General features: G+C 38.8%; 1 protein-coding gene across 11 annotated transcripts in view; it reads right to left on the reverse strand.

Moving 5' to 3' along the window:
* The window catches only part of SLC16A7 (solute carrier family 16 member 7), a 269,238-nt gene that overhangs the window by 21,642 nt on the left and 225,720 nt on the right, over positions 1-21,876 (reverse strand). For all 11 annotated transcript variants that reach the window (XM_056797694.1, XM_056797697.1, XM_056797695.1 and 8 more), the window contains one exon: positions 3,568-3,711. In XM_056797694.1, the coding sequence (XP_056653672.1) occupies positions 3,568-3,711 (144 nt within the window). The remainder of the gene's footprint in view (positions 1-3,567; positions 3,712-21,876) is intronic.

Consider the following 21,876-nt stretch of genomic DNA (forward strand, 5'->3'; position numbering starts at 1 on the left):
AATGTCTCCCTTAGGATGTCAAAGCTAGTATGGGGTATAATTTTAACTCAAGTATTTTGACTATAAGTCTTGAAATCTCTTCACTGTTCTAACTAGCTGCCAATAAGAGACTATGTGACTGGAGTTGTTGTTGCTGAATTAATTCTGTCCTCTCTGACACTATGCCTCATTTGGGGTTTTCTTGGCCAAGATACTGGAGTGGTCTGCCATTTCCTTCTCCAGCTCATTTTATAGATGAGGAAATTCAGGGAAACAAAGTTAAGTGGCTTGCCCAGGATCACAGAAGTGGTTTGCCATTTGCAGTTACTGATGAGATTTAGGACCAAGACTGGTGGGACTTTACATGATGACCAGATGAGGCATAGGGCTTAGAAAAACCATTTAAGTCATCTACCACTTCAGAAAAAAAGTGAGGCAGAAGGTCTGTCTGAAGACACAGGGCAGAGAATGGACTGGTGAAGCTGAAAAATTGAGGGTAAAAGATTTGAATATACTGCTTTTCTTGATTCCCTTGTAGTTCCATTCTCCAAATCAAATACCTAGAGGCTATGCTTGGGAGAAGGCAATCAATTCTAACAATTTAGAGCTGCAAAGTGTTAGGAAACTCTGAATATCCTAGGTAGATGGGGGAAAAAAAAAAACAAAAAACTATGTTTGTCTTCTGTTCTATGATCTTAAAAATAATCTAATTCAATCCTGTAATTTAATTAATGTTTACTCTTTATTACAGGTGGGGTTTCTTTTTTTAACTGTATTGAAGAAACAAATAAACTAGAGCTATCAAAATTTACAAGTTTAGGTTAATCTGAGGCAACAAAGGCATGATGAGCAAAGAAAGAACAATTAATTGAAAAATGCCATTTTAATTTAGGTTAGTAACTGCAAATATACTGTCCTAGTGCTTTCAACAAATTAGAATCATTCCTGTAATAAAATAGCATGCCACTGTCTTGCAGCTAGAATGTTTGTAGAACAGTTCCAAAGCAGAGGATTTATTTGTGATATTCAGAATTGAGTCAGCAACAATTCTCATGTTAAAGTTAAGTAAGTGTACCCAAATAATATATTCCTTGGATATATATTTTTTCATATTAGAAATGAGAAATTTTATTCTTTCATATAATAAATTAGAAATTAGTGTTAGAAATTCCAAGTGGCATGAATGTGAATGGAGGAAAAAATCAAAGAAAGAAAATAGAAACCTCTTGGATTATGGTAAAGCCAAAATCAATGTTCCAACCCATTTGACTGAGGAATAAACAATTTTAGTTTAAAATTTTTGTATATATATTGTTTTATTGATTACTTATTAGCAACCAGTTTGATAGATTTTTTTTTCACTTTAATGAGTGACTTTTGCACTATGTCTTCCACTTTTAAATGGAACATCTTTTAGAAGACAAGGTTTGGCATTTGGAGTAAAGAAGACATCTCACCTCTGACAAGAGCTGGGTGACCTAGACTATTTTATCATGTAAATGACTACCTAGGATTTAGGATAAAGGCTCATCTGTTCTTCATAAGAACATGGTTCTAATCTTCATTTTGAGTCTTTAATTTTGCCCTTTCACATATTTTAGGGTTCAGGCAAACGACTTTTTGCTGTACTTCAACATGATATTCAATTTGTCATCTCTTTATATACAACCTTTCCCCCATATTTGTACTATACTCCCTCCTCATCTCATAATTAGAAACACATTCAAATTAGCTTAATCAATAAGCAAAGGGGTCATAGTGAGAGATATCATGAAGAAAAAGTTGTCAGGCATTTACAACAAATTAGATATAGATATAGATGTAGAGTGAAGGGTCAAGGAAGACATCCACTTAGTAAGCCTGAGGGCACTGGGCATATGGTGGTGTCCTGGATAATAATAGAGAAGTTAGGAATAGAGGAAGATTTTGGAGAAAAGGTAATGAGTTCAGTTTTGGGCATATTGAATTTGAGAGGTCTATAAGATATCCACATCAAGATTTCATGTAAGCAGTTAGAAATTGGATACTTGGTGTCAAGAGAGAGGTTAGGGCTGGAAAATAAATCTGACTAGTCTGAATATAGATGATTGAATCAATGTGATCTGATGAGATCACCAGTTGAAGTAATAGAGGGGAGAAAGAGAAGTCCTAAGACAGAAACCTAAGTGATCTTCACAGGCAATGGGAAAAAGGAGGATGAAGGTCCAGGAAAAGAGATTTAGAATGGACAATAAGATATTTAGGAGAATCAAGAGAGAACTGCGTCACCAAAACCAAAAGAAAAGAGAAAATTGGGGAAAAAAGTTATCAACTGTGTCAAAAGTTGCAAAGAGGCCAGGAGGGAGGTCAATTGAGAAAAGACCATTACATCTGCCAATTAAAATATCATTGCTGATTATGGAAAGAATAGTTTTATTTGAATCATAAAGTTGGAAACCATATTTCAGAGAGTGTAAAGGCAGTGAGAAGAAAGGAAGTGGAGGCACTAATAGTACATAGTTTACTTAAGGACTTTGCAGTTATATCCAATTCTTCTTGATCTTATTTGGAATGTTCTTGCAAAAATACTGGGGTGATTTGTCATCTTCTCTTGCTCATTTTGCAGATGAAGAAACTGAGGCAAGATTAAATAACTCATCCAAAGTCCCACAGCCACCAAGTCCAAAGCTGGATTTGAACTCTGGTCTTCCTGACCCTAGACCTGGCACTCTAGTGGCCAACACAGTACCTTATTCTTCAAAACATCAGTTGGGGGCATATATTAAAAGTGTGTTCACTCTCTCTCCTCTCTCTCTCTCTCTGCTCTCCCTCCCCTTCTCCCTCTTTCTCTGTCTCTTTCTCTGTTTCTCTGTTTCCCTCTCCCTCCCTCTCTCTCTCTCCCTTCCTTCCTCCCTCCATCTCTCTCTCTATATATACATACATACGTACATATATACATATATATGTTACACACATTATATAGTATACACACACAAAGCTACTTAAGTATCAGAGGTAGGATTTAAACAGTTTCTTTCTAATTCCATATCCTACCCTCTATATCTCTGAATATTTTCCTTCAAAACTCAGCAGAAATATCACTTCTTACATCAAGATTTTCCTGATGCATCCAGCTGCTAGTGCCTTCTATGAAAATTACCTCTTGCTAATTTTGGACGTACAGTATTTTATATATACTTCTTCATGTAGGTTCCATCTCCTTTGAAAGAATTTAAGTTCCCTGAAGGCAGGGACTATCTCAGTCTTGCCTCTATATCTCTTGTACCCTAGCATAGTGCTTGAAACATAGAAGGCACTTAATCGATCTTTTGTGCTTGGTTGACTGACTGATTGATTGACATATTCTAAGTCACAGGCTTGTGATCATCCTCCTGGTGTAGTTCCCTGGGCACACGAAATCATGGATTCTTACCAGAGTTCTATATAGGACCATACCAAGATAGCTTCCACAATAAAAATAAAGCTAGTCTAATTAAAATTATTAATAACAAAAAATTCCCAAGGATAAGTACAATATTTTAGGACAACAGAAATAACAAATAAGCCAAGGGATCTATCTGAACAGAAAAATTTGAAAAATAGACTCACCTCCAACAAATCCCACACAGAGGTAAAGTTGTATTACACTATTACAAAAAGAAGCAGAAATCATTCCCAAAGAACAGAGTATACCTCCTGCTATCATTACTGGCCGGCTGCCATATTTATTCACCAAAATGCTGCTTATTGGACCTAAAGGGAAAAAAATGATAAAGAAATTTTCTCAATTAATTTTAAAAATAATATTCATTTTTAAACTTCAAAAGTGATATTTTTACATCCAGGAAATAACTTTATAGCATAAAATATAATTTAGTACAACGTCTCAAAGTATATTTCTCTTCCTTACCTTTCCTTTACATCATCTGGAAATCTCATTTGATCAATAATAAACTTCCCTTCTCAGATCTTTCCTTCTTAGCCTTCAATCTTAAACACATGGAAATGAGCATCTTTATTCTTCTTCCATCACTAAGTAATCTCTACTCCTTTGATATTCATTACATCCATTTATGTCTTCCTACCACATCATTGCTTTAATAATGTATCAGCTCTCCTAGGTTGTGTGTGTGTGTGTGTATGTGTGTGTGTAGTACACAGTTCTGTGCCTTGCATATATAAAAGATCCTAAATAAATGACTTGTGGGCTTCATTAGATTCAAAATTTAATGGAAATCTTTTGTTGTGGGACATTGACCAGATGAAGCTTTATAAATTAAGTTACTGTCCCCTGCAATGATCCAATAAAATTACAGGATGGGGGGACAGATAAAAAGAAATAATATGAGCCTATATCATTCTTTCAGGTTCATCTTCAGAACTATAACTTCTCTGAATGCCTTCCTTGATCTTACTTAAAAATTTGACTCAACTCTCTATATATTTGACAAATGAGACTTTTATGAGTGAAACTTACTGTAAACATTTTGTGATTATTTTATGGTACCTTTTAGCAAAATATAGTTTCCCTGAGTATCTATTTTGATTATGTTTATTTTTTTATCTTGCTTTGTCTTAGATCATGATCTGCAGTTTTACCATAGCTGAAAAATATTGAATTCTATTTCAGCCCTTTATTTTAACTTCATGTTTGTCTTTCTATATCAAGTGTGCCTCTGGTAAACAACATGTTATTAGACTCTGCTTTTTAATTACTTCTTTTATCCACTTCTGTTATTTGGGTGAGCTCATCTCATTCACATCCACTGTTTTGATTACAAACTATTTCCCTCTATACCATAATTCTCTTTTTTTTTATCTTGCCCTTCCTCAAAAGTAAATTATGCTTCTACACCCAGAGTCCTTTAATCCATTATCCCCTTTTATTGCCCTCTCACACCTTTTGTTTACCCCCTTCTCCTACTTCCCTAATGGGTCAGATAAATTTCTATGCACAACTGTGTGTGTATATATGTGTGTTAGCTCATGCATGTGTATTTCTCTCTCTGTGAGAGTGAAATTCAAGCATTCAAGCCTATTCTGCCTTCATTTTCCCTTCCAATTTTCCCTTCCACTGTAAAGGCTCTTTCTGATGTGCCTCTTTTATGTGAGAAAAGTTCTCAATTCTACCTGTCCCTCACTCTTACTCAATCATTCTTTCTGTTTTTGCTTTAATCATCCCAACATATTCAACTCACACTCATGCCTTCTGTCTATATATAAATATAAACACCTTTTAGTTACCCTAATAATGATAAGGTTCTTCAGTGTTACAGGAATCACCTTCCCATATAAGAATGCAAGCAGTTTAACCTGAATCACTTATGATTTCTCTTTCATTTTTAGCTAATATGCTTCTTTTGACTTTTCTGTTGACTCTAGTATTTTCATCAGGAATTCTTGAAAGGTCTTTTTCATTAAATGAACTTTCCCCTGAAGTATTATTTGCTAGGTAGGGAATTCTTGGTTATAATCCTACTTTTTTGACACCTGAAACATCATATTCAAAGATTCTGCTCCTTTAATATGGAAGCTATTAAATTTTATGAACTCCTGACTGCAGCCCCATGGTATTTGAAATGCTACTTCTGGCTGTTTATATTTTCTTCTTGACTTTGGAGTTCTAGAATTTATACTATTCCTGAAAATTTTCATTTTGTAATCTTTTTCAGGAGGTATTCAGAGGATTATTTTAATTTTCTAGACATTTTGGATCTAACATATCAGCACAATTTTCTTTAACAATTTTGTGAAATATACTTTCTAGTGTATGGAGCTAAGGAGTGCAGTTTTTGCCTGAGGCCACCTCTAAAGTCTCTGCAGTTTCTACTGTTTGTTGTTCTTTGCACTAATCTCCACACAAGCCCAAGGTCTGTGCCTTTCAGCCTGCTGGGGTCTCAGGTCTAGCTGCTCTCAGGGGTAGGTCTTTGGTGGTCTTAGTCAGCTGTCAAGGATCTAAAGGTGCCCCTCACTAGCTCTAGAAGTGCCCCTTGTTGTTCACTGATTCTAGCACACTGGCTCTAACTCTAGCTCACTGGCCCTGTGTTGGGGAGGAGGGTTGATCAACTCATGTTTTGGTGGAAGTTATTACACCCACTTATTGTGTGGAAATGCCCAAATTCCATGTACCTTCAATGCTTCACCCCACTGTGGAGTCCTTCTTTCATATGAATTTGTTGTTTTTTTTTTTTTTGGCTTTTTGAGGTAGTCTATATTGGTAGGTGATGAGGACAGGCAGGGTCCTACGTCTACACTGCCACCATGTTTTATATATATATATATATATATATATATATATATATATATATATATATATATATATATATATACATTCTGCTTTTTAAGAAGTTATTTTCTTCATTGAATTTTGGTGCCTCTTTTAGCAAGCTACAAATTATAGTTTCATAATTTCCTTGCATCCCTGTCATTTGCTCTATTTTCCCCTCTACCAATTATTTCTTTATCTCTTCTAGATCTTTTGTGGTCTTATATCCAATTTTGTTTATCCTCTTTGAGACTTTGGTTATACTCCTTTTAATTTTATTGTCTTCTTCTAAGTTTGCATTTTGGTATTCCTTGCTTGTGAAGTAATTTTTTAAGGTCAAGTTCTTTTATTGTTTGCTTACTTTTTTCAAGCCCATTTCTGGACTTTGAACTTTATGTTAAAGTTGGCTGTGCTTACCTGGGGGTGGGGAGACTCCATCATAAGTTTCAAGTTTTTTTCTATGCTACTCTTTTCACACCTAATTCTAGGGGTTTGCACATTTTTAGTGCTTCCAAGGTGATATGATCCAGGGAAGATTGTAGTTACTGCTTTCCTGCTCTGTGCTCTGTCCTTTATCCATAAGGGCTAGCCTTCCCTCTGGCCAGGGAACTTTGACTAAGTATCCTTTTCTTCTGCAGCCATAAGCTAGTTACTAGCATTTCTCTTGGCCCTGAAATTATGACAAGAAACTTTGTCCCTTGTGACTGACCACAAGTGTACTTTTCCATCCTAGAATTGTAACCCAGAACTGCATATGGGCAATAGAGTTGCTAATCAATGCCAGTTGCACCCTGTTGCCAGCAGTGGTCCCCTATAATCTCATTCTGATCAGTTGTCAGAATAGCTTGCAAGGGCTGCTGTTGCTATGGGGCCACTACTACTGTTACTTCATGTAGGAGCTTCCATTAGGCTTCCAACCTAAGTGTTATACAACTTTCCTAGGGACCTTCTAATATTCTGAAAAAAATTATTGAACTTGACCTTTTCCTATCTGTGCCACTTCAAAATTTTATTTGAGTTGACATTTTAAAGTTGTTAATTAAAGAATACTGAGAGAATTCAACTGGACTGATGATTCTAATCCACCATCTTGCTTTTATCCTTGTGAATTGTTTTCTAATGAAAACTCCTTTTTTCTCTTAGAATAATATTAATGATAGGCCTCTAATCTAATTAATACATATTTATAAGCATTTATTTTGTATTAAGATACTGCATATGTTATATATTATTATTATTAGGGTGTGTGTATTAAATTGATTTGTCAATACTGGGGATATATTTGTGTTTATCTAACCATATGTTCTTAAACAATTTCCTCCTTTATTTAAATATTCAAAAATATATACACATTTGAACAATGACAATGACTTATTGGGTTTACAGACATGAAGAAGCCTATGATCTTATACAAATCCAGGGCAGGTGAATCAATGGCAAATTAAAAACATGATCATTTTTCTCAGCACTGAGCTCTAACTATTGTGCCCACCCAAAGTTACAAAAGTTATAGCAGAAATAATTAATCATTACTTCTTCTATTTTGTAAATAAAGTTTTCTTTAGGAAGGGTATTCTGAAAATAAAATAGTATCATACTATGGTTTATCTTAGATAAATCTTTGACTTTCAGTTCTAAAGATCACACTAATACTTTTTCATTCATAGGAATATGAATAAAATTACTTGGTAATTCATAAGTTCATATCCAAAACAAAAAGTGAAGTAAGTTCTCTCCATTCTTCTATGAATTTGATAAATACATCCCTTCAGAAAACGTTGCCTTATTCTAATGGAGCACACAAAAAAAATCATTCTTGTCAGCTCATTGAAGTTTCTTAGGTGGGTCCCTTAACAGTTGATTTTCACCCTTATATAGCAACCAATAATCAGGACCAACCAGTTATTGCATTGTGCAATACTAGTTGGTTCTAACAGTAAAAATATGAATGTGTAAAGGATGGACATAAAAGTAGAGAATTTATGATACTATAGCTTTGAGAGTGTTTAAATACACTTAGAATTTTTTTAGAATCCCTTGACTAATTAAATGGATGCATCCAAAAGAATAAGGAGGTATTCAGGATGTGTTCTGATTTATGTCTCTGAATTTTTGGCCCAATCACATTATTTTATAATTCTTTGTCATATTCTGTTCCTTCTGGAAACTTGAGAAGAGACCAACACATAGGACTTTACCTAAACCAAGGGTTCTTAACTTGGGACCCTCAGAAAAGGGCTTGTGCACAGATTTAAAGAGATTTATGGAATCAAATGGGAAAAACCCTCTTTCTTTTCACTAATCTCTAACCAAAATTTAATATTCCCTTTAATTATGAATGTAGATAACAAACAAAATTTTGATAAAGGGTCCATAACCCTTAAAAGACTACCCAAATCTCCACTATATAGCACACACACACAAAAAGGTTTTTAAAAAACTTTTCATATAAATGGCAAATTAAAACAAACAAAGAAATAAAAAAGACTCACTGAGGGAAGAGGAAGAGATATTCTGTTAGCTATATTTCCCAGAATTATATTGCTTCACCATAAAGAGGTTTCATGTGGCTTTCCTTCCTTAAAGAACACAGTTCGACCACTGCAGTAAAATTAGCCAGCCTAAACCTTAGTCTAAAGAACAAGGCTTTTCTTGTATTTATCTGTTGCTCAAGAATGTCTATTGACAGAAGGTGTTGCCTCCCAGATGTCACATCTCAACGATTTTCCTTTCATTGGTTAGGATAACAGATTTGATGATGATTTAGCAAACTAAACCCTGGAATTTTTGAATCAATGATTGTTTTCAGTACTATCCTCAAAAAAACCAAAAACAAAACATGTAATTTAGGGCCAAATATAATTAAACTTATAGATATAACTATTAATAGTGGTTAAAATATCATTGAATAAGTTTCTGGTATTTCACATCTTGAATAACTTTATGATGTTTCAATTATATAGATAAAATATAGTCCCTCTCCTCATGGGATTTCAAATTTATAATCAGGGAATAGGGCTCATATATACATACATGTACATATGTCTATTTTGTATATAAATAAATATCTATAAAATATCTATTTTCTAATAGTAAATATTAAAAGGAAGTTTTATATAATATCACAAAAGAGGCTACTGTTGACTTAGGACATTACACAAAACTTCTTGAAAATGGGACTAACTGAAATGAGCTTTAATGTTAGGTAGGAATTCAACAATTGGAGAGTAATTATAAATGATAGGAGATATAGGTAATTATATGGGCAAATTTAGAGAGTCATATTTATATAACATTAATGGATTAGGACTGAATAATCCTATTGGGCTGGAGACTGAGGACAAAGAAAGTGGTGGTGTAAGATAAAACCTCAAAAGGAGCATGTTCATCAATAAAACATATTTCTTTTTACATGGAAATAAAAAAGGAAATATCAAGTGGTGCCAAACTTTTGTTAGTCTAAGGAGACAATAGTGAACCATTGAAAGGTTTTGAACAGAGGAATGCCTTGAACAGATCTAAAGATAAGGAAGATATTAGCAAGTCTATAAAAAATTGACTGAAAGGATAGAGAATAAGTTAAAATATGAGCAAAAAGAGCCCCTTCCCCACCCCCCCTCTAGTTTTCTCTACTGAGGATGAACTATTATCACAAGTTTTTATATAGTCCAAAATGTTTAATAGGCTAAAATGTAGGCTGAATCTGAGAAGAAAATGTTGCATATATTGAGAGCATTTTGCTCAGTTCTCAGTGCCATGTATTAGGCAGGGCAATGCTAAACTGAAGCACATTCAGAAAAGGATTATGAGAATTAGGAGAAGATTAGAGTCCATAACATAAAAGGATTGATTGCTGAAACTGGGGATGGTTAGTAGAGAGTAGTTAGGATAGAAAGACTATTGCTATCTTGAAGCATTTGAAAGTTTGTCATGAAAGAGGGCAGCTAGATGGAGCAGTGGAGCAAATGTCAGTACTGGAGTGAGGAAAGTGAGTTCAAATATCGCCTTAGACACTTACTAAATGTGTGAATCTGGGCAAGTCATTTAACTCTGCTTGCCTTAGTGTCTTCATTCATAAAATGAGCAGGAGAAGGAAATGGCAAACCACTTTGGTATCTTTGCCAGGAAAACCCCCCCAAAAGGCCATGAAGAGTCAGACTCAACCACAACCACGACAACATGTATAAGGGGCATTATTGTTCCATTTGTCCAGAGAGGCTGGAAATGGGAGAAATTGGTGAAAAAAAAAGATATATGTAAATTCAATATAAGGAAAAAGTTCCTAACAACTAGAAATATTTCAAAGTACAATGAAATGCCTCTGGAGGCAAGGAACTCATTTTTACTCAAAGTCTTTGAGAATGTGCAGAAGGACCACAGTCAGTGATAGTATAGAGGTTATTCTAATTCAGGTATAAATTGGGTGAGATGATCTCTGTGGTACTTTCTAATGAGATGTAATCTGAAGATAATAGTAGATTCCTTTGAAAACTGAAGAGGAAAAAACTAATGATTCTGCTTGAAGGATTAGAGGGATGGGCAATGGATGGTTAATCAGAGAGGTAAATCACTACATTGAGTCTCAATGACTTGTCTTCATTTCCCATCAGTTATGTGGTGGGATGTGGGACTCCTAAGAAAAACCTAGAGATCTTAGGTTCTAAGGGATATGTGAGAAACAGCTTAGTCCCTGACCTCAGGAATGCAGTGTGGCTGGATCCTGGAGCCTTCAGGCTACAGCTGTGTAAACACTGAAGTCTTCAAGGAATGAAGACAGCATATGTGATCCATACATTTGATGATATGCCCCATACCTTCACTATGTGAGCCCCTCGCATGGATGTGGACCTATAACTCACATCTCAGACATTGGGATTACTCTGGTTACCCTCCTCCCCACTTTTCTGTAAACTTCTCACTTGTCAATAAAGGTACATAAAATTGACTCTCCTTTCCTTTGGAGAGGCATTTTCTATCTTGCCTCCTGGACATATCCTCTCTTCAAATAAATTTCTCTATTTTATGAGATTTTCTATGAGTCTGTAAATCCTTAGATGAGTCAGCCATCCTTTGGACTAGGTTGCACTTCATTCTAGAACAGTTACACTGTATTGATTCCATTCCATTCCATCATCACTGCCACCACTCCCCTGAGAAAATTCTTCCTTAGGCAACTCATCAGCATGGAGATATCTTCAGCTTTGGTCATTTAAGTCCATTAGAACCTTCAGTAGTTTCTCCCTCTTTGATTGGAAGGTTAGAGGACAGAACAATACCTCCTTTCAACGTTTCCATATAAAGACAACTCAGAAACCCAGAGAACCCTTCATTTTTCATCAACTCAAATATGTACTCCATCTGCCATTACCATGACTTCAAACCAGATGCCTTCTTCCCTCTTCTCCTATTTCAGCTTTCTGTTATATTGTAAGCTTCTTAAGAGCAAAGTTTAACTTTTCTTTTCTTTGCATCCCTTTGCTGAGTCTACCATAGTGTCTGGCACTTAATAAATATTATCATGTCAATTGTATTGCATTGTAATGTATAATGATCTGTCATCTGAGGACCAGATGACAGAAACCTTCAGAAAGGTTCATCACCATGTTGTTTGTAGAATGATGACAATTAAGATGATAAGAATTGCAACAATAAAACATGATGATTTTGATTTGCCACAACTCTGGAAGACCAGCTACTAAGTCATGGAGAATTTTTACTCTAAATTATTAGATGGACTACTTACAATGACATCACAGTTCTTTGAAGTCCTGGATGTAAAAATAGGGTATTAAATATCCTTGCTAAAAGGCAAACTTGTGTGTGCAGGGTGGCATAACACGTCTAATGATTACCAGTCATTAACAATGGTGAGTGGTCATCTAATAAGGCACTGAGTAAATGGGACATGGCTGGTGGTTTTTTTAATGGAGAGAGGAATAAGGCAGTGAGTCACTGAAGCATAAATTATTCATCAAGAGTACCCAAAGAAGACAAATTAAAGTTGAATGAATGCTGGGCAAGTGAGGACAGTTAAGAATTCTGGATGCCTGGGAGAGGAATGGATCTGAATGAGGATGTTTCTGTCCCAAAATAGAAACACAGGAATTGAGGAGATAGAAGTAAAATTAAAAAAAAAAAAAACTTTACCAGCTTCAAAGGTTTTTTTTTAAAATTAAAACAAGGTTATCCTTATAAACAGTCACTACACATAAAGACAAATATATTTCCTGAAGCAACAAATTATAGAGCATGTGATGATCCCCATTAAAGATGTTCTAAAAAAGTAACTAATTCTATTTAATTGTCAAGATATAATGACATAAATTCATGTGATTTTAGAATTTTAGGCTAACTCAACTGAATTTATTTTTACAAATGAAGAGACTGAGGTCAAGAAAGGTTAGATGACTTTCATGAGCTCACTATATCAACTAATGGAGGAATCAGGACTGAAACTCAAGAGTCTTGGAGTCAATGAGTCAGTCAATAAATATTTTTAACTTCAAATGTACTAGGCACTCTGTAAAGTGCTTATGATACCAAAAAAAAAACCAAAACAAAACAAAAACAAAAAACAAACCACAAACCACAAACAAACAAAAGACAATCCTTGTTCTTAAAGAGCTCACAATTTAATGGGGAGATAACAAGCAAACAAATATGTACAAACAATTTATGTACAGGATAAATAGGAAATAATAAACAAATCACTTAAAATATTTAAAGAACTGTACAAACAAGATGTTCATGAGATAAAGTAGATGTAACTCCTGAGAGATGGCACTAGTGTGGAGAGGGATCAGGAAATGCATGAAGCAGAAGATGGGATTTTATTCGGGATTTTAAGGAAAACAGAGAAGCCAGCAGGTGGAGTTGAAGGAGAACATACCAGACATGGGGGATATGCAAGGGGAAATTCCTGGAGCTGAGAGATGTGGTATCTTCTACAAGAACAACAAAGAGTCCAAGTGTCATTGGATTGAGGAGTATGTGATGAGGGAAAAAAATGTATGAAGCGTGGAAAGATGTGAAAGGCAGAGTAGGAAAGACTAGATAGAGGATTTTGTTTTTGTAGCAGCCCAGCCCTAGACGTTGTGGGGAAGCAAGGAATGTGAGTGAGCACATGGCCATTATGTGCATGGCAATGAACTTTATTGCCAGCATGGCTGAAGTTTAGGCGCGAAACCTTGCTTTCCTGTGTCCCACTCACCTGAGGAGTAAAACCCCACCTTCACCTTGTCATAGGTTGTATTATCCAATAGGGGTACCCCAGATAACTCATCCATATGTATTGAGGTATCATATAACTGTTCAATATGTATTGAGCTGGCATGACTATAAATAAACCAGCTCCACTAAGCTCCGCCCACTGGTTCAGGATTCCTGGGTCTGGCAAGTAGCAACTTCTCCCCTGTCCCTCTTCTCTATCTTTCTTACTAAGGCCTGGTCCTTAGACCAGGCCTGCCTTACTAAGGCCTGGTCATTAGTCCAGGCCTGCCTTACTTCCTCTCTTTCTCCTAATGCTATCTAGCATTATCTACCTCTTGTAGTTCCTAGTCTCCTTTCCATCTGCACTAGCCTTATCCTCTGACCGGTACGGTGTTAAAAGAGGATCATTGGGTGGTTTCAGCCTGAATATTCACACCCAGTGGTCGGAGCTTAGCTGTGGCTCATACAAATAATATTCGCCTACTGACTCGGTTACTCACATCTCTAAAGTCGGCCCGTTCACGCCCTTCACGGGTAAAAATCTCTTCTCTATCTCTATCCTCTCAAATTCTTCTCCCCCATTGCAGCCTCTTGCAGGCCGGGAGGTTGCATTCTGGCGCCCAGACGTGCCTAGGCCCTGCCCCTGGCATTTTCTCGTGGCATTCTACCTTTATTTCTCACAGCGGTTTGGGAGGGCGCGCCCCAACACGTGAAGGAATTCTTCAGGCACGCGTGAACGAAGCCAAAAGACGATTCCCTTCAGGTCTGGAAAAAGGAGGGTGAGTTGGTCTCAGAGATGGGTTTGAATATTTCCTCCCACGCAGGCTATATACGACTCCTTATGTCGTTAGTGGAACAGGGAGGTAGGAAGGTCTCCAAAGCGCAGATCAAAGCCTTGCTACAGCTGATTCAAAAGGCTTTCCCAGCCTTCCCAGCCAAGGGGACGCTAGAAGTTGCGCAATGGGACCTAATCGGACAGTCTTTAAAGGACTATCAAAAGGAAGGTAACAGAGTCAGGAAGACGGTATTTAACACCTGGTCAATTATCAGAACCATTCTAGAGGATTTAGCTACTAGTACCTATACTGCAGGGGAGAAGGAATTTCCACAGACTCAGGAATTAAAAAAGCAGGATTTCAAAGGCACTGCTCCTGAGGAGACTGATGGGGGAAGGGAAGGAGAGTGTTCAGAGTGGTCTAGGGATCCGCCAGAGGCCCCAGGCTATAGCTGGAAGAGGAGTAAAACAAAAGAGTCATTTGCAACTCCAAAGCTGTATCCTTCCTTAGACACTCTGACCCCTCCCCCTCCCACTCCACCACCAGACTACGGGTTGGCTTCACGAGTCTCCCTCGTGGCCTCCCCACCCCCACCTTGCTCACCTGAAGTTTCTAAGCCTGATTCACCCAGGAATGAGCCGATCTCGCCTGCTCAAATAGGCAAGGAAGGCATTTCTGCTTTCCCAGTCAGGTATGTAGAGGACCCTGAGGATGCCAACAGACGCATTGCCCAGCATAAGCCCATAGACTGTAAGGTCTTGAAAATGCTCAGAAGCAGCGTAGTGAAAAACGGGGCAACCGCGCCATTCACACTAGCGCTCCTCAGTAACCTGGCTCAACAGACACTCACGCCGGCTGACTGGTACCTGGCAGCCGAGTCCGCCCTCAGCGGAGGTGACTATTTGACCTGGAAACTGAAATTCCATGATCTATGTTCCCTGCAGGCCTCCGAGAACAGGCAGGCAGGAATCAACGTGCCCTTTGAACAATTGGTAGGGCAAGGAGAATTCGAACCAATTGCTAGGCAAATCGCAGCCACAGAGCAGATTTTTAACCAGATAGCCAGCGCGGCTACTAGGGCATGGAGAGCCCTACCCGGGAAGGATTCAGAGCGCTTGTATACAGAGATTATCCAAAAGCAGAACGAATCTTTTGCTGACTTTGTGGATAGGCTCAGTACAGAAGTCCGCAGACATATCCCTCACGAGGATGCAGCCAAGGTTCTCATTCGGGACCTTGCTTTTTTAAATGCTAATGAACAGGCCAGGACAGCTTTAGCTCCCATTAAAGCTACAGGGACCCTGACAGATTTTTTAAGAGCTTGCCAAGACATAGGCATGGGTGAGACACGAACTGTTTTAACAGTGAGTGAGCAGCAGGGAATGCTCACAGGGCATTGCCATGCATGCGGCAGGAAAGGTCACTATCGTAAAGCATGTCCCAGTAAAAGTCCAGGAAAGACTCCAGGTATCTGCCCCAAATGCAGAAAGGGCAGGCACTGGGCTTCCACGTGCAGAGCTAGCAATAAGCGAAGTCTTCCCAACACAGGATCTAACACCCAGTTAAACTAGACTTCGGGCCAGCCTTGAGCCCAAGAGCAAATCAGGGCAGGACCATGAGGTATTCTTTTCGTTTCCCTATTATAGCAACCGAAAGCATAGTATTGAAAGAGAACTCAGAACCTACTTGGATTCCAGCTAGCTTTCGTTTCCCAGTACCTCAAGGTGCTAAAGGGTTAATACTAGGCGACCCTGACCTCATTGCAAAGGGTTTAGAAATCTTTCCCACATTGTTTCAGGATAAGGAGACCAATGGGCTCCACATCCTGGCTGCTGCAAAGCCAGCATTTTGCATTTCAAAGGACAATAATCTAGCCTATCTGACCATATTCCCTGAGGCTGATTTCTCTCTAAAGAGCAAGCTTCAAAAAAGCAGCCTTGACTCCACAGCCCATGGATTGTTTTGGTCTCAAAAAGTGACTCAGGATAGGATGGTAATGTCTTTGTTTGTAGAAGACAGGGTTATATCAGGCATCCTGGACTCTGGAGCAGACATCTCGGTGATCTCTGCTACGGATTGGCCAGAGTCATGGGAAGTCATTGAACCTCACCAGAAGTTAATAGGCATAGGCACTCCTGAGCACATTCTCCAATCAGCGAATTCTTTATCGTGGTCTGATAGTGAAGGACATAGAGGTACATTTAAACCTTATGTACTAGATATTGCCCAATCTCTGTGGGGCAGAGAGGTGATGTCCGCTATGAACATAACATTGACCACATCGGACAGACTGCACACGGAATTTGTGGGTGCGGCTAGCGTCGCCCCACTATTTGCTGACCCTATCACATGGTTAAGTTCCAAACCCATTTGGATTAACCAATGGCCTATATCTAAGGAGAAATTAGTACATTTAGAGGCCATAATACAGGAACAATTGAGATTAGGTCACATACGAGAATCAAACAGTCCCTGGAACACCCCGATTTTTCTGGTGCCAAAGAAGGCAGGGAAGTGGAGGCTAGTCCATGATCTTAGGAAGATCAATGAACAGATAATGGACATGGGGACAAGGCAACCGGGATTACCTTCCCCGGGGCCGATTCCCATAAACTGGAAGCTGATAGTTATAGATTTGAAGGATTGTTTTTTCAATATCCGCCTGTCCCCACAAGATTGTCACAGATTTGCATTTTCTGTACCCTCAATAAATTATGGTACTCCTTTCAAAAGATTCGAATGGCTGTGCCTTCCACAAGGCATGCGTGTAATCAGCTGTTTATGTCAGAAATATGTAGCACATGCATTAGAAAAGGTTAGACTTGAACACGTGAATTACCATATAATTCAATATGTAGATGATATTCTGTTAGCAGCGCCATCTAGTGGCGAAGTGGAGATATTGCTCGCAGACGCCACCAAAGCTTTAACGGCGGCGAATCTGGTGATCTCTAAGGAAAAGATTCAAACCACGCCCCCTTACAAGTACCTAGGAACACTAGTGTATGATCAAGAGATCCGACCACAGAAAATTGAGATCCGTAGAGATTCCCTGAATACGTTGAATGATTTCCAGAAGTTATTAGGTGATATTAATTGGCTCAGACCTTTTCTAAAAATCTCTACAGGACAGTTAGAACACCTGTATGCCACCTTAAAGGGAGATGCTGCTTTAACATCCCCTAGAACACTGTCTCCCAAAGCGGAGGAGGAGTTAAAGGTAGTGGAAGAAGCGGTATCAAAAGCCAGAGTGTATAGAATTGATCCATCATTACCTTTAATAGCGTCTGTTCTACAGACCAGGTATACTCCCACAGGTGCTTTACATCAGGATCAACACATCATAGAATGGATTCACTTAGCCAATCAACAAACTAAATCCCTCACTAGCTATCTAGAACTTATCATTTTGCTGATAACTCAGATCAGAAAAAGGGCAAGACAATTAACTGGCATAGATCCTAGTACAATTCATGTGCCTATAACAAGAGAGCAAGTTCAGAATTTATTTGCACAGTCTTTGCCATGGCAAATTGCTTTTGCAGATTATACAGGACAGATAGATAATCACATTCCTGCTAATAAGATACTGCAGTTTGTAAAATTGACTCCTATTATTTTTCCAAGAATGACATCCATGCATCCTCTTGTAGATGCTGTGAACGTTTTTACGGACGCATCAAAACATGGGAGAGCAGGAGCTGTAGTCCAGGATAGTACAATGTTATTAGACACTACTTATGGCTCTCCACAAAAAGCTGAACTAGCTGCAGTTCGCAGTGTGCTAAGGGATGTAGTACAACCTTGTAATATAATCTGTGATTCATTATATGTGGTTAATTTGGTTAATTCGCTGGAAACAGCAAAGATTAAACCTGTACCTGATGAGGAGTTATATCTCTTGTTCCGTACCACCCAGATGGTGATATGGCAGAGGCAGAACAAATTTTTTATAACACATATTCGTTCACATACTAACCTCCCTGGTCCTCTCTCGGAGGGAAACGCTAAGGTGGATACCTTAGTGGCATCTGCTTTTCAAGATGCAGTTAGATCACATTCTTTATTGCACCAAAATGCAAAATCTCTCAAATGCCAATTTGACATTACTAAAAGACAGGCACAGGAGATAATCCAGCAATGCAGCTCGTGTGCCCAGTTCTCCTCTACACCTCTTCCCCCAGGAGCTAATCCACGAGGACTCAAAGCTAACCAGCTTTGGCAGATGGATGTGACTCAATATGCTCCTTTTGGAAGGTGGAAGTATGTGCATGTGACAATTGACACATACTCAAGGGTCATATGGGCCACGGCACAAACGGGAGAAAAAGTTTCTCATGTCATTGCACACTTGCTGGAGGCATTTGCGCATTTGGGCATTCCAAGTCAGATAAAAACTGACAATGGTACTGCATATACCAGCAAAAGGTTTGCAGAATTTTGCAAACTGTGGAATATAAACCACAAAACTGGAATTCCAGGTAACTCCACTGGTCAAGCAATAGTGGAGAGAGCTAACAGGACTCTCAAGAACCAGATACAAAAACAAAAAGGAGAGTACCTGACAATTTATGAAGGTGATATCTCTAAACCCAAACCTATTATCCCTAACACACTGTTAAGGATAGTACTTTTAACTCTCAATCATTTCTCCATCCCAGAAGGGCTGAATGCTACACCTATGCAGACGCATTTTGAGTGTCATGATACAATGGACACGGTGCAGCAGCCCTGGGTTTTTTGGAGATTGCCAGGAGACAAGGATTACAGAGGTCCGAACAGGCTAATAACGATGGGTCGAGGCTATGCTTGTGTTTCCACAGATAATGGAGAGATCTGGACTCCCAGTAAGCATCTCAAACCGTGGAAGGGACCGCTTCCAGATGCAAGGGGAGCAGAGGAACAGGCTCACCAGTCTAGCACCGCACCGGCTGCCCGAGACCAGGACGAGAAGCAGACGAGCATCGCTGCTGTCTCCAGTCAGCTACCTGATGGTCAAGCGCAGGGCACCGGGATCGAAGGCAACACTGGTGAATGCACACACTCTGAACACTGACATTACATTTACTCTGATGGCATTCACTATTTTGACTTTGCTGAACATCTGTCATGCTGAAGTCTACTGGTCCATCGTGCCCAAACCTCCTATTTTGAGAATGTTAACTTGGATGGACAAGCCCCCTCTGGTATATGTTAACAACACGGACTGGCTACCACACCCTATTCTAGCCAAACGTGTTCCTCTAGAGTCTGAAGGGGCTCTGTACAATTATTCAGGATCTACTGTGTATCCTCCATTTTGTATGTCTTTTAGAAATTCGTTTATTGGTAATTCTTTCTGTGTACCACGCAGACAGCAAGCGTGGATTGTCAAAAATGCCACTGACAACAGTTATGTAGGGGTTGGCATGGGTGTGATAGGAATGGGAGATGAGTTAGCACGTAAGACGTTCCAACCTAAACACCCTGCTAACAAGTACCTATGTCCAAATCAGATAGGTACGGTACAAAAGGAGTTGCCATGGACAGATTGTTCTGTCCGAGTTCCCAGAAAGGTTAAGATGCCGGCAACCACAGACTTTAACATTTACAATTGGGCACCCAGGTTACGTTGTGGTCGCTCTGAACAACTGACACGGTTAGACAAATACACTGACTATGAGAAATGGCACATGCCATGTCAGAATTTTCAGAAAATTGAGGACTTACTAGAAGTAGACATGGCTGGTTCTAGACTTGCTATTGAAGCAGGTCCTATACAGAACACGCAGTGGAAGATAGTGGCTGCCACGCAGCCGATATACAAGTTTAAGGTCAAGGTGAAGAACTCAGGACTTGATCTTGAGTATGACAGTCACATCAATGTCACAGCATGTGTTTTTGCTCCTTATGTAATGCTAGTAGGTAACAACCTTCGAATTTTTAAAAATGACCAAGGTTTATATGAGATCAACTGCACAAAATGCCGACTACATCAATGTCTTAGTCCTAAACACCAAGATTCCTATGTTGCTATCATGTATCATCCACCTTTAATGTGGGTACCTGTCAACTTGACAGAGACGTGGGCATCTACGCCTACTGTGCACATTGTTCAAAAGGCATTTAACATGGTTATACATAGGTCCAAGAGAATGATCTTTGCAGTTGTAGGAGCCGTAGTCTCAGTAATTGCCATGATCACATCACTAACCACGGCAACATTGGCATTAACTTCCTCTATCCAGAACCATGAGTTCATACAGGAAGTGGTGTCTAACTCTTCCAAATTATGGCACACTCAGCAGAGTATTGACTTAGCTTATAGAGATGAGCTGGACAGTCTAAAAGATGCTGTGTTTTGGTTAGGTAAAGAGGTTGAAGCTTTACACACAAGGATTACTTATCCCTGTCATTACAATCAAACGGGTTATTGTATTACTCCGTTGCCATATGATAATGTGTCATATGAATGGCAACTGGTCGTTCAGCACATCAAGGGTGCTTGGGGAAGTCATAACAGCACCTTGGACATTATTAAGTTGCAACAGCAGATCAACAAATTAGACCAAATTGTATATGAGAATGAAGCTGCAAATATAGCTGCAAATTGGGAAGCAACTTTATCTTCCCTAGATCCCCAAAATTGGTTTGGTAGAGCTAATTTAACCAGCATTGGTACTATCATTTTATTCATATTATTGGCTATTGGTTTGATTATACTTTGCAGCAGAAGCTGTAAAAACAGAGCCTACATTCGAGGCATACTGCCAGAATTGGCAAGGTCTTATCACACTAGGCAATTGGTGCCTGAAAATGTTGAATTGAACACAACCGTTTTATGAAAGACCAGAGTATCATGATACTTTACATTCCAATCTTTGATATATACTGAGAAGGTGAAGGCATGTTTGCTATGTCACACGTCTGTCCCTCCTGAATTGTTCAGAGAGGATGTTTTTTCTTTAAAGGAATCTCTCCCGCCACACAATCAAAAAGAAAAGGGAGAGGAATCTCATAGAGATCAGTATTTCTAAGAAATCTTACAGAGATCAGTATTTTGCTCTAAGATCAGTATTTATATTTTAGAGGACACTTTTTAAAGTCACTCTTGATTGATCAACCTTGATTTTTTCTTTTGCACTATTAAGGACAGAACTTTAAGTATAAAGAAGACTGTTAATGCTCTGATCCAGAATTATGAAGGTGCCAAGATTTCTAGAATTACAGTCACCTTACGGTCAGTAAGCATGAGAACATGACAGAAATTGTTAATTTTCAGTTGACCATTCTGGAGAGTGATGTCTGATTGCATGCAACGGGAATCATGATGAATACCAGACAGCCTAAGCCACGGTGATGCATTTTCCATGTGAAATGGATGCTTGAGGTTGGGGAATGCAGAGACATAGTGCACTGACGCCCTCAGTCACTGGAGGTCCTGGCATCGTCCTTCCAACCAGTTTCTTAGGTGGCAGGCATCTGGCAGTGAGAGCGAATAGATCCCAAAGATGCAGAATCAGTTCGAGAGAAGGAAAGCATTTATCCTTCAGGTCCAGAGGAGGTCAGTTTTGCTAATCATGATGAGATCTGACAGCTTCTCATGGTTCTGACTGGTGAAGAGTGACGTAGTTAACTGAAGCACCTATCTTGTCAGACGGAGAACTTCTATCTCATGAAACCAGGATC

This window comes from Monodelphis domestica, chromosome 5 (assembly GCF_027887165.1).
Source record: "Monodelphis domestica isolate mMonDom1 chromosome 5, mMonDom1.pri, whole genome shotgun sequence".
Lineage (NCBI taxonomy): Eukaryota > Metazoa > Chordata > Mammalia > Didelphimorphia > Didelphidae > Monodelphis > Monodelphis domestica.